This window comes from Pan paniscus, chromosome X, assembly GCF_029289425.2.
Source record: "Pan paniscus chromosome X, NHGRI_mPanPan1-v2.0_pri, whole genome shotgun sequence".
Lineage (NCBI taxonomy): Eukaryota > Metazoa > Chordata > Mammalia > Primates > Hominidae > Pan > Pan paniscus.
In genome coordinates this window covers 149,424,682-149,438,430 of record NC_073272.2, presented here as the reverse complement: position 1 = coordinate 149,438,430, position 13,749 = coordinate 149,424,682, and the positions used below count along the sequence as shown (strand labels likewise).

The window sequence follows — 13,749 nt, the reverse complement described above, 5'->3', positions numbered from 1 at the left end:
TCTCACCTGTTCTCCACTGCCTGTTGTCAATGTCTGAAAACTGTTCTTTTGTAGACTGTATCAAGTTTCTTATTTAGGCGGGAAGGTAAATTATATTCCTATTATTAAGTCAAGGCTGGAAATAGAGGTCCTCAAGAGTATAATTTCTAATTATTTCAAGGACATCCTCTGTAGCAATTCCCTTTTATATGAGACGTGAGCATGTGTGTATGTGTAATTTATTCATTCATGGAAAGTATAATACATACACTAAAATGTTCATGCCATATGAATATGACAGATGGCTGCCTTTTTAGAAATAGAATCAGTTAGTGGTAGAACTTGACCATTTTCAGAGCATGTCAGCCTTTTCCAGTCTCTGTGTCTTGGTATAGCTAGTTCCTTCTGCCTGGAATACTTCCTCATCTCACTTGCTTTCCTGCCTGGCAGCTTCCTACTTGCCCTCTGGAACCAGCTCTAGGGTCACCACATCTCTGCTTCTGAGTGCCTCCTCAGACACAGTCTGTATTTCCTCTTCCAAGCTCTCATCACAAACATTGTGCTGTATTATATGTTTCTGTGTGGTCTTCCTTCTATGAGGAAGCCTTGGAAAGCAGGAGACTTATTTTAGTCTTCTTTATGTTTCTTTTATTCCCAACACATTATGTCTGCCCCATAGACCTTTTCAGTAAATGATTGTTGAGTTAGTGACTCCTTTTACATGCTGACAAATGTGGCTCTTATTACTCCCCATTTCAGTATCACATATTTGTAAAAGTGAATCCTTCTTAATCGTTTTACTTTTCTCCTAGTAAATTCCTCATCTATGCCTGTCTGCTGCTGTTCTCTGTGCTGCTGGCCCTTCGTTTGGATGGCATCATACAGTGGAGTTACTGGGCTGTCTTTGCTCCAATATGGCTGTGGAAGTTAATGGTCATTGTTGGAGCCTCAGTTGGAACTGGAGTCTGGGCACGAAATCCTCAATATCGGTAATACTGCTTTATACAACCCATTGGTCTCTAGCATGAGGGAGCAATATCTTGACTTTTCTCACTTTTGATGAAGTAAGGACCATTTTATTTTCTACCTATCTGGGGTCTTAGAACTATAGTATAAGCTAACAGATCTCTTCTGTGTTTTTGAAAATTTAGTCTTTGGTATGTATTTTCTTACAAAAGCAGTACCATTTGGGGGTAAGTTGCCAGCCAGCTCACAGATGCCTATATAATCCAAAATGCACCCAAAATACAGAACTGGTATGCCATACTAGACTAAGCAGCATGAAACCACCCTGTTTTTAGGAAAAGACACTCATATTATGTTTCGTCATGAAAGATCTTTCTCCAATACAGTTTTGGAACTGGGGCTCCCCTTGTCCCACCCTCCTAGTCCCAGAGCTTTAGGACTATTAGCAGTGTAGGGGAGGTGGCTTGACCAGGAGACCATGAGTCCCTGAGACAGCAGCTGGGGAATGAGGAAAGTCAAAGATTGGATGCCGAGAAGGAAAGCAGAGCCTTTGGGGGCAGGGGAGAGGGGTACCTTTTACCGTTTCCAACTCTTGCCCTCCCTGCTGTTGGATGCCTCCGCTGGCCCAAATTCCTGGGAGTTGGCTCACGCCAGCATGCAACCTGCTTGTTGCTGGGACCTGCGAGAGGCTTTCCCTTCTCTGCCACAGAGACTGTAACTACATAAAGGGAAAAAGGGGGACTTAAGACTGGGAGGCTATTATGAACCTCCACTGGGAAGATGAGGAGTACAGGAATTCCCAGAAGGCAGCTGCTCATGTGGGAAAAGTGTAAAGTTGAAACTACCGCACCTTTTTTTTTTTTGAGACAGAGTTTCGCTCTTGTTGCCCAGGCTGGAGTGCAATGGTGTGATCTCGGCCCACTGCAGCCTCCACATCCCGGGTTCAAGTGATTCTCCTGCCTCAGCCTCCTGAGTAGCTGGGATTACAGGCACCTGCCACCATGCCCAGCTAATTTTTTGTATTTTTAGTAGAGATAGGGTTTCACCATGCCAGGCTAGTTTTGAACTCCTGACATCAGGTGATCCACCCGCCTTGGCCTCCCGAAGTGCTGGGATTACAGGTGTGAGCCACCACGTCCGGCCACTACATCAACTTTTTAAATTTTTGTTTACTAAATATGAAAATGATTCAGATTGTGTAAATTACATATCACATACATGTCTAAGAACTGTAAAACAGTTACACAGAGAGCCTTGGCAGGTGAGGGACATTCATGTATAGCTGTTTCAGAGTTCTTAGATTTTTTTTGAAAGATTGATGACCTGTGTGGCTGTATGTGTTTTATTTTTTTATGAGATATTTTCAGATATCTAATATTAATTGCTTCTCAAAGAATGCAAAGTTAAATAAACATTTAGGTTCTACTAATTGATATTTAGAATATATTCAAACTTCTCTTTGTTGGTCTTATTTAAGATGTTTTGAGCAAGGAAAGGAATTGTGTATGTGGGGTTGAATGTAAGGAATGTACAGGCGTGGTCATTCTCATGTTAACATTAACCAGTGGAACATGGTTGGGTCCTACAGGAATAACCTCTGATAGCATTTTCTCTATGATCTAACTTCCGGTGTATTTGTCACCCACAATACATGTATATCATAAATGTTCATCTGTATTTTGAATAAACATTGTAGGCCTTTCAGATGCATTATAGAGCCTTTTCCTGATTAGCGGCCTTACCATTGCTCAATTGTAGATCTGTTAAGGTTATTGTGCATGATACTTAGCTAATTAAACTGATTTTGTTTGAGAACAGTTTTAACTCTTGTTCTTCTTTCTCTTTCATCTGCAGGTGTTAATTTATCTTAATGGAATAGAAAGGAAAATGAAAATCATTTATACGTTTTATTTGCATTTAAAAATAGCACCTAACAATAGTTACTACTATCTTGAAATATAACTGGCACTTGTTCATAGAACTAGAGTTATTTTTATAATATTGTGTGAAGGGTGGTTTACATGGTTTCTTGAAAAATGAGGATCATGAGACTTAAGGGGTATTTGCCTGGTTTTAGCAGCAGAAGCAAATCAGCTTGAATAATCTTGGAAGTAACTCTTGTTGTTGAATTTAAAGATGTGAACAGAAGTGTTTATGTACATTGTCAGGGAAATAAGAACTGGCTATTACTTTTGAGAATATCCTTATACGGTTAAAACATTAAATTCTGGTTTGGTTGTAATGTTCATTTTGTATTATGTAGTAGTTCTTCGATGTTTCAGAGATTGCCTACCAAAGCTTAGGTTTAAGTTAGCTTTCTACCTGATTTCCCTTTGCTTTTGTCAAATTTTCAAGTAAAATTCAAAGTATCAATATAAGTTGGTATTTGCCCTGAACTGCTTGCTTATAGTGGAGATTCTGAACTGAGAGTGTTTTCTTCTTCTCTCCCTTTTTTAGAGCAGAAGGAGAAACGTGTGTGGAGTTTAAAGCCATGTTGATTGCAGTGGGCATCCACTTGCTCTTGTTGATGTTTGAAGTTCTGGTCTGTGACAGAATCGAGAGAGGAAGCCATTTCTGGCTCCTGGTCTTCATGCCGCTGTTCTTTGTTTCCCCGGTGTCTGTTGCAGCTTGCGTTTGGGGCTTTCGACATGACAGGTCACTAGAGGTGAGATTTCATATATTTAAGAATGTTTTCCACTTTGCGAGGTCAAGGCAGGTGGATCACTTGAGGTCAGGAGTTTGAGACCAGCCTGGCCAACATGGTGAAACCCCGTCTCTACTAATAATACAAAAATTAGCCAGGCGTGGTGGCATGCGCCAGTAATCCCAGCTTCTCCGGAGGCTGAGGCGGGAGAATCTCTTGAACCCAGGAGGCGGAGGTTGCAGTGAGCCAAGATTGAACCATTGCACTCCAGCCTGGGTGACAGAATGAAACTCCGTCTTAAAAAAAAAAAAAAAGAATGTTTTCAAAAGTAAAATATTTTGCTCAGTTATTCAGATGTCAATTTCTTACCCTTTGTTAGGAAGAGCTTGATCATTACCAACTCTACATCATGAGACAACAAGGCAACAAAAGATGATGGAAATAACAATTTTTCTTTCTTCACTTAGAACACTAGCTTTTCACCCAGGACATCAGCCTTCTCCCAGCTTCACATCCTGTATCAATCAGACAGAAACAGAACTGATAGGTTAGATACAGATATATGTATAAAGAGAGTTAAGGAACTGGCTCACATTACTGTGGGGCTGGCAAGTCTGAAATCTCCAGGGCAGGTGAACAGGCTGGAGACCTAGGAGGAGTTGACACTGCAGTCCTGGCACAGAATTTCTTCCTCTCCAGGAAACCACAGTTTTTGCTTTTAAGGCCTTCACCTGATTGCATGAGGCCCACCCATGCTATGGAGGGTAGTCTCCTTTATTCAAAGTCAGTACCTTCACTGCAACAGCAAGCTTAGTGTTTGATTAAATAACTGGGTACTATAGCCCAGCCAAGTTGACACTCAAAACTGACCATCTCCCCACCTCAGACCCCATGATTTAGCACCTCCCCTGCTGTCTGGTTAGCTTATCCTGATGTGCCCCTGTGTTTGTTTATTCATTCAATAAACATTTATCAAGTATTTACTAGATGCCAAGCCCTTTTTCCCTAAGCATAGAGGATATGCAGATGAATAAAATACCAGGACTAGTAATAATAGTAATGAAAATAATTGCAGATAATGTTTATTGAGCACTTACTGTGTGCCAGGCATTGTGCGAGGCACATTACATGTGGTAGTTTTCTTACTAACTCTGTGAGGTAGGTCCAGAGAAGATAAGTCATTTGTTCATGGCCACATGTGAAGGGGCAGGACCAGGATTCCATTTGAGTCAGCCCGACTCTAAAGCCCGGGCACATAACTACATAACTGCATAGAAGCTGAGGGCCCAAAGCTGAATACTGATGGGTTGAGGGGAGAACTAGAGGCTGTAGATGCCTGGTTTTGAGCCGTGTGGATAAAGAGTGAAGGGAGAAGACTGCAGTTGGCTTAGGAAGTAAACATAGCAGCTGTAGGGTGGGTCAGGCATATAAGCCTGGACCCCAGGTATGGGCGTGAGGGGAAGGTATGTAGACAGAGGGACGGTGATGGAGCAAGGCCCTGTGGGACTCAGGGAGAATGGGACCCGGAGCACCAGGAAGGGTTTGGCCTTGAACAAGGGGAGCTATTCCCTGATTTTCATGCTGGTGGAAAGGCCACAGCATGGGTATAGTGGTAGGTAGGAGTGAGCCGTGGAGGGAGAGTATCTGATGGTCCACTTTCACCCTCCCTACAATTCCCAGTTTATATCAGGGACTTGAGCATCCATGGATTTTGGTATCTGCAGGGGGTCCTGGAACCAGTCCCCCACAGATACCAAGGGACAACTATACAAGGGCTAGGACTGCATTGGGCCTGAATTACAGAAAGTAAGTCTTTCATATATTCACACTCTAGGCATTCCTGCCCTTGGAAGAAACAACATACCAGGAGCTGAGCTCCCTCCTCCTGTGATGCAAGAACAGTACCTATGTTGGTGAGGGGGTGGTCTGGAGTAGGCTCATACAGAGATGGGAAGGAGGAGTTGAGGGTCTGCCAGGAAGCCCTGTGTTGGGAGGGAAGGGATGGCATTTTTGGGACACATTGAAGCCTAGAGGCAGGAAACACTCCATCAGCTGAGTGGACTGTGGCGATTCAGATCCGACGGGAGCACAAGGTGGAAAGGAAGGAACTGTGGGAGTTGAGAAGAGAGGGAGCCTCTACAGAGGGATTGGGGCAAATAGGGGCCACATCCTCAGCCCGCAGAGCATGTGCTGAAGTGCCCCAGGCACCCCAGTGCACTCACAGGGCACCAGGGGATAGTGGACATTTTGAGGAAAACAGTAATACCTGACATTTGTTGGGACACCATACAAACTACTAGCTTGAAATAGTTTACAGGTTTATTTTTAGGCCACACTGCATTCCTTTCAGTGACGTCGTATCTTTAAGAAGCTGGGTTTTCAGCAGTTGCTGTGAAAACAAAAAAGGCTAATGCTGTTTGAAAATCCGGGTGAAGAACAGGTAACGAGTGGGAGCACCTTGTCTGATTCCAAGGCGTGGGAAATGGTGAGCTACCTGACAGGCACACGCATCCCACTGGGAATTAGTTTTGGTTATTTAAGAATAATATTAACATTTTTCTTTAGATTTATATGAATTATTTTTTCTAGTGGCTACTTAGAAATACTTACTAAGTTAGATGTAATTACTTAAATCAGTGCAACTGTTGGCATTCCCAGCCACATTAGGGATTTCTTTTGGCCTAGAGGTCTATGGAGGAATTACTAAATTCCCCATGTACCTATGTACTGAGAACTTTTGGGAAGCTCTGGGCCTGGTCCCAGATTTCAATTTTGTGAGCAAGAATGTACTTTACCAGAGTGAGGAGCAGCCTGCAGGGCGTTTGGGCTGGAGGCGGGAGGTTAGTAAGGGGTTGCTGAAGTGGTAGGCGGATGGTGCCGAAGAAGGCCTCACTAGGCAGTCATCATCAGGATAGGAAGTGGGCACGGGATTCAGGAGAAATCTGGACTTTACAGTGGACAGGATGTGGTGACTGAATGCGACAGTGTGGGAAAAAGAATGCAGGGTGATTCCCGGGCTCATGGCTTGAGAAATGAGACCACTGTTGTGCCTCCAAGTGACATGGGAGGCTATAGAAGGTGACATGGGAGGCTATAGAAAGTGACATGGGAGGCTATAGAAAGTGACATGGGAGGCTATAGAAAGTGACATGGGAGGCTATAGAAAGTGACATGGGAGGCCATAGAAAGTGACATGGGAGGCCATAGAAAGTGACAAGGGAGGCTATAGAAAGTGACATGGGAGGCCATAGAAAGTGACATGGGAGGCCATAGAAAGTGACATGGGAGGCTATAGAAAGAGGAGATACAAGGTTCTAAGTGCAGGCGATAATGATCTCTATTTGGGACTGGCTTCATTTGAGGTGCCTTTAGGAGAGCCGAGTGGCCTATGCACAGCTGGGTCTGCTATGCAGCAGGAAGGCTAAGTTGGAGACAGATGTGAGAACTAACCATGAAGGAGGTAATAATGCAGACCAAGGGTCTGGTTGAAATTTCTTCTCCCCCAGTTCAGGGTGCAGCGGGTGAGTGAAAATATGTGTGTTTGTGTGTCTGTCTTCCTAGTCGGGAGAGAAGACTGAGTTTGTGGCTCTGCGGAGCATCACCATTTAAGGAGGGGGAAAAGGAGACAGAAGGAATTACCAGAACACTCCAGAGGGCTCCAAGACTGTATGGTGGGATCCTAGAAGGCCAGGAGGAGGGGAGCAAAAAGGAAAGAGTCATCCACGGTATCAGTAGGATGCCAGTTGAAGTGTTTTTGCTGCCTCCTGGTTATCGGTGACTTTGATGAAAGCTGTCTTCTGGTGGTCATGGGGGTGGAGGCCAGATCACAAGGAAGCTGGGAATGGTAGATGAGATAGTAGGGGCTTGCATATTCATTACTGTCTCACAGAGAGAAACCTGAGGCTAAGAGGGGTCTTGGATCAAAGGATGGGGTGGGTTTATCTGGTTTCGGGGCTTTTGTTTTTAATGAGAAGGAGTCATTTCTGTGCTGCTAGGAGGGATCAATGGAATAGGTGGGGTTAAAGATACAGTAAGGAATCTATAGTTGATGACTTGATGTGACAAGGTCCTCAAGGAGCCTGAAAGGAAGGGGTGGGGTCCAAGGGCAAAACCGAGGTATGAGAAGAAGGATGCACAAGGATGGTTTCGAGTAGACAGTATTGTTGGTAGGGACATGAAGGAAGCTTAGTGGTCTATTGCAGCTAGCCTGTGTTCCCAGTGAACCTGGAAACAAGGTTCTCATCTGTGCTCAGGCCTCAGGCCAGAAAGGGCAAGGCAGCAGAGGGGCAAGACAGCAGAGGGGCAAGGCAACAGAGGGGCAAGGCAGCAGAGGGGCAAGGCAGCAGGCTGAGCCCTATTTCCCCTTGCCGTAATACTGCTGTGCCCCTCTGGTACTGAAAATCAGGAGTTTCCAGTGCAATATAATATTATACAAGTTACACTGTATTATAATGTGTATTGTCTTTTAGTGTGTTAACCAAATTACTGCAGTATTAAATGCAAATTATACTTTGTTTAACTGATTCTTCTCTTCATTTTTAGTTAGAAATCCTGTGTTCTGTCAACATTCTCCAGTTTATATTCATTGCCTTAAGACTGGACAAGATCATCCACTGGCCCTGGCTTGTATGTAACTTTTAAAATCCTTAAATAAACTTCTTTTTTATTATAAAAGTAATTCATATTCACTGTACAAAGCTTGGAAAAGACGGACAAGCAGAAGTAATAGCCTAATAGTCACCCATAATCCCACCATGGGGAGATAACATGGTTAGTGTTTTTATGTCTGTGTTTTATACAAACAGTTTGGATATAACTGTGTGCACCATTTTGTATCCTGATTTTTTTGTTTTAATGTTGTATCATAAACATTTTATCATGTTAATAAAAGGTCTTTATAAACATGACTTCTAAAGTTTAATTGATACAAAATATTCTTCAAGTGCATGTATCAGACCATCCTCTTATTTCTAAAATATGGTATTTCCATTGTTGCCAGTGTTGAATGATTTTAAATCATACTGCAGTATATATGTTTATGCATTAAAATTTTTGCCTTTTGTTTTTTGGTTGTTTTCTTAGGAAATAGTCCAGAAATAGTGTTACTGAGCTAGAGGTTGGGAACTATTTGAGATTCCTATATACGTATACTGCACTGCCAACTTGCTTTTCCAAAAGCCATACCTGGCCAGGCGCAGTGGCTTACACTTACAGTCCCAGCACTTTGGGAGGCCGAGGTGAGCTGATCACTTGAGCTCAGGAGTTCGAGACCAACCTGTGCAATGTAGCAAGACCCTGTCTCAAAAGAAAAAAAAAAAAGCCATACCCATTTACACTCTTGCTGGTGGTGGCATCTATGTCATGCTTCTAAACTGTGACTTCAGTTACTGGGCATTTGGTTGAAATTAACTGTGAATAAATGGGTAGATGGATGCAGAGATAGAAAGATAAGTGGCAAGGTAGAAATTAGAGAACACAGTATAGTTTCCACTATTAAATGCATGGAAAAAAGATGGAGACTAAAGGCAGAAGAGTTCCATTGCCACTGGGAGGTAAGGTCATGCTAGTGTTTTTGTTCGGTTTTATTTTCTCTGTTGTTTGATGTATAATTTTGCATACAATATATTTTATGTATTAAATATAGTTACCCTTAAAAAGTGAAAAGTATAGTAAAGAATTGGGAGCAGAGAAGAAATGAAGGGAACCTAAGTATACTCCATATTTAAAGATGGGAATAATCACTTCTGCCCAAAGTCTTTGATAAAACATTCATAATAAAAAATATTCAGTCACTCATCCTACAACTTCACAGTGCTGTATCTGGAGAATGGTCATTGGGTTCAAAACTGTTTCTGTTGTGACGTGAAGGAAACATATCTAAACAAGACCAAATTTTTTCGTATAAGATACTGTCAGGGAAAAAAAAAGATTAGTAATTTTGAGAGCTTTCCACAAATGAGAAGAAAGATTTTTTCTGCCCTTCATCGTCTGTAGATCCCAGTTGATGAAGCAGTCTGAGTACATGTTTCCCATAGTGAGCAAGAGAAAACAAGGAAGGCTATTGAGATCTAACATTCCACCCATGAAGGGAACTTCAGTAAAAAGGAGAATCTCATCACAGAATGGGGAAGGGGGAAGAAAGGCGGTGCATAGACTCTGCAGAGAAACCTACAATCAAGAACTGGTCAGGAGAAGTAAAATTCGTATGCCAACTCAAATCATAGATCTAAAAGAAAATGTAAAACTATAGATCTGTTAGGAAATAACATAGGACAGAATCTTTGGGGTTTGCAATTAGGCAAAGAGTACTTAGAAATGGCACTGTTAATATGGTCCATATGAGAGAGAAATCATAAATTTGGACTTCCTCAAAAATAAAATAAAGACAGGCCACAGACTGGGAGAAAATATTTGCAAAACACACATCAAAACACTGACTTGCACCCAGAACATACAGAGAACTCTTAAAAACTCAAAACTGCAAAAAGAAACACCTAAAATTTGGCAAAAGAGTTGACAATTTGCGAAGGGGATATACACATGGCGAAAAAGCACAGGAAAAGATGCTCAACGCCATTACAGGTTAGGGAAGACAAACTACAACCAGGATGAGGGCCCGAAACACATGGCTTCAGAATGGTGAAACTCAGCAACACTGACAAGGCCACGTGCCTGGGAGGATGCAGAGGAACTGGGACACTCCAGTGTTACTGGCGGGAAGGCAGGTGGTACGGGCACTGTAGAAAATGGTTTGGCCATCTCTGATGCAGTTAAAAGCGCACTTACCGTGGGACTTGGCTGCCCCACTCCTGGGTATAAGATTTACCCCCAGAGAAGTGAAAGCGCGCAGCCTTGTAGAAACCCACACACCAGTGTTTGTAGCAGTCTTGTTTGCATTTTGGATAGCGGCCTTGTTTGGTTTTCACAAACCACCCTCAGCGGACAGTCAGATAAACTGTAGGCATCCATACAATGGAATACCACTCAGAACTGAGAGGGAACGACCTGTGGATACAGGGAGGGAACAACTTGGGTGAATCTCATTAGAGACATTATGTGGATGGCGGGAAGCCAGTCTCAACAGGTTACTTGTCTCGCGATGCCATCTACATAAAGTTCCAGCAGAGACAAAAGTACAGTGACAGAGAACAGATCAGTGTTTGCCGGGGCTAATGGTGGGGACGGTGTGATAGTGAAGGGACAGCACGGAGAGTTTTGCAGGGTGACAGACCTCTTCTGCATCCTGCCAACGGCTGTGCGAATCTACTTGTGTGAAGACTCAGGGAACTCACACCAAAGGAAGACGGTCACTTTTCCTACTGTATGATAGATAATTAATAAAAAGGGAGAACGGAGGAGTGTCGTCCCAGGAGGCAGGGCAGGAGGGCAAAGACGTGTCACAGGGGAGCCTGGCCAAGTGGCGCCCCCGGAACTCATCCTCTGGGCTTGTGTGTGGATGAGACAAGGTCTACCTGGTACGACAGGGACATACTGGGAATGCGCCCTTGCCGTGGAGGCGGGGACCCGGCAGCGCTACGTATCCAGCATCACCCTGTATCCAGCATCAACCCGCCAAGTTCACTAACTTGGTAGGGGTGAGGTTAGGGATCCTTAGGAGCCCAGGCAGCCAGACTTTCTGGGGAGCCCATTCCCATTTGTGTTGCCAAAGTACCCCCAGCAGGTTGTGGGAATGTTGCCTGTGAAGAGAGTCTGTTGGGGTGAGATCTTGTGTGTGTGCACAGGGTGACAGTTGTGTCCCATTTCCCGGGAAGCTGTGATGGCAGCAGAACCTAGAGGAGCCTGAGAGAGTGTGGGAGAGTGGGCCTCTGGAAGAGTAGAGGCTGCGGAGCCAGGTGCAGGGCTGTCTGTCACCCAAAGGAAGAGGGACTGATGACTCAGCGTGTGTGTCCCCTGGTGGCAGCAGGCCCCATAGTGAACATACCATACCTTTTCTGTCCTGAGCGATGCTCCCAGCAGTCCTGGGAGATGGAACGGTCCTTATTCGGCTCACGGGAAGGACCGCCTTAACTGGACAGACACAGCAAGGTGCTAAAGATGCCTTCCATCAGAGGCCAGGTTGGAAGCTCTAAAGAGACTTCTCTTGCTGTTCTCTCACCCACCCCCAGGTTGTGTGTGTCCCGCTGTGGATTCTCATGTCCTTTCTGTGCCTGGTGGTCCTCTACTACATTGTGTGGTCCGTCTTGTTCTTGCGCTCTATGGATGTGATTGCGGAGCAGCGCAGGACACACATAACCATGGCCCTGAGCTGGATGACCATCGTCGTGCCCCTTCTTACATTTGAGGTAAGCGTTCCACGGGAAGCCTCTTCAGCCCCTGAAGCTTGCGCTTCCCCTGACAGGATTCTGCACCCCTAGAAAGGCAGCCTCTGTCCCTCGAGCTCACAGTGAGCCCACTCCAGGAGAGGGGAGAGAACACAGCCGTCTCCGAGAGGGAGCTTCGGGGAAAGGAGAGCATCCTTCCTTTCTCTTGGGGGCAGCACGTGGGGCTGGCAGGGAGAAGAGTGCACCTTTTTAGCCATGGTGCCTCTGTATGGCTCCAGTTTCCACTCTCGGGAAAGCAGACTTGGATGTCAGATTTGTGTATTGGAGTCACGTGGAGAATTCTAGAATGGGAGCTGCTGACTCCTTAGAACAAACACCGGGAGGAGTTTGCCATAAAACTGCTGGCACTGGGAACTTTTCAAGTGGATAGGCTATTGCCGAGCTCTGAAGAGGGACATAAAAGCTCATTTCGAGCTTTCCCCAGGGATAGGTGGTTTCCTGCCTTTTTCTGGCAGTGCTGATGTTCCCTCTTGTGGGAGCTCACGCGGGGGTGGGGTGGTGGGGAGGAACTGCCTAATGAAGTCTGGCTTCCGCCTCTGCCCATTTTCGGTGCTGGCATCAACCGGGACTATGTCTCTTTCTTTAGATTCTGCTGGTTCACAAACTGGATGGCCACAACGCCTTCTCCTGCATCCCGATCTTTGTCCCCCTTTGGCTCTCGTTGATCACGCTGATGGCAACCACATTTGGACAGAAGGGAGGAAACCACTGTATGTACTCAGCATTTCAGAAGTCCTTGGTGTGTGTCTGGGGTGGGACCAGGGGGTGGGGGGGGCGGATAGAAGTCTAGGAAGGGATGAGTCCCCGAGGGCCCCAATTTAGAAGCTTGTGTGGGAAAGTGAGGGCTGAGGAAATTCTGGGACCTTCTAAGGGAAGGGCATGCCGTAACTCTGGTGTTCTGCTGGCCTGCACCGGGACTTTTCTCGCAGTGCACGCTGCCATTTGAGGTAGAACCAGACACGGCAGGCAACCTCTCAGAGATCCCGTTCCCTCCTCTGCAAAATGGGGATCAAGACAGATTCTTCCCAGGCCCGGGAGGGTTTGATGGAAAATCCACATCTCCCACCCAAACCTGGGATTCATCCTAGGTCCCTGTTGGCCTCTCTGCCTCCCCCATATCCTTGCTGCCATCATCCGAGTCTTGCCTGTCTTGCCTTGCTAACACTCTATTCCCCTCCACCTGCTTGCTGAGGCAGACACTTCCAAAACGATCTCTGCAGAGGGTGCCTTCCTGGCAAGGCTGTGAGCTCCATGGCATGGAAGCCCAGAGCATTGCCCTTCGGAAAGCCAGTGGGTTTAGGGGCAGGGCCTCACTGCAGCCCAGCAGCCCGGGCTGTGCTTGCTGTTTGTGCCTCTGCGCCCCCCCCACCCCGCCCCGGGAGCAGGGAGGGCTTGCACCGAGCTGACACTCCAGTAGCCTACAGAGAGGAATAGTGGGACTGGGAAAGTGGCTTTAAGGTGGCTCCATGAGTTCAGGCCCCCTCCTGGCCAGGACCCATGCATGACTACCGCCCTCACGGATTCCAGAGGGTGACAGAAATCTTGTTCTTGGGTGGCACTGTCATCCATGAGTTTATCCTGGCTGGAGAAGATTAGCGGAAGACACCGTAGTCTGCGCACCACAGATATTTTGAGACTCACTGGAGCAGTAGTTCTCAAACTTGGGCATCCAGCAGAATCCCAAAAGGGCCAGGAAAAGGGGACCGCTGGAGCCCACCCTAGCCCGACTCAGTTTCTGGAGGTCTGGGCTGGGGCCCGAGAATGGCATCCCTAACTAGGCCCCGTGGACGCTGTCCCTGCCGGTCCGGGAACCCCACT

The 13,749-nt window shown here is 45.7% G+C and overlaps 1 protein-coding gene across 2 annotated transcripts in view; it reads left to right on the top strand.

The window, feature by feature from the left end:
* TMEM185A (transmembrane protein 185A) overlaps positions 1 to 13,749 on the top strand; it is a 35,407-nt gene that overhangs the window by 19,783 nt on the left and 1,875 nt on the right. The window contains exons 2-6 of one of the 2 annotated variants that reach the window (XM_003807524.2): positions 792 to 968; positions 3,403 to 3,610; positions 8,132 to 8,215; positions 11,716 to 11,892; positions 12,518 to 12,641. In XM_003807524.2, coding sequence (XP_003807572.1) covers positions 792 to 968; positions 3,403 to 3,610; positions 8,132 to 8,215; positions 11,716 to 11,892; positions 12,518 to 12,641 — 770 coding nt within the window. The remainder of the gene's footprint in view (positions 1 to 791; positions 969 to 3,402; positions 3,611 to 8,131; positions 8,216 to 11,715; positions 11,893 to 12,517; positions 12,642 to 13,749) is intronic. The other variant, XM_003807525.6, reaches the window with a different exon arrangement.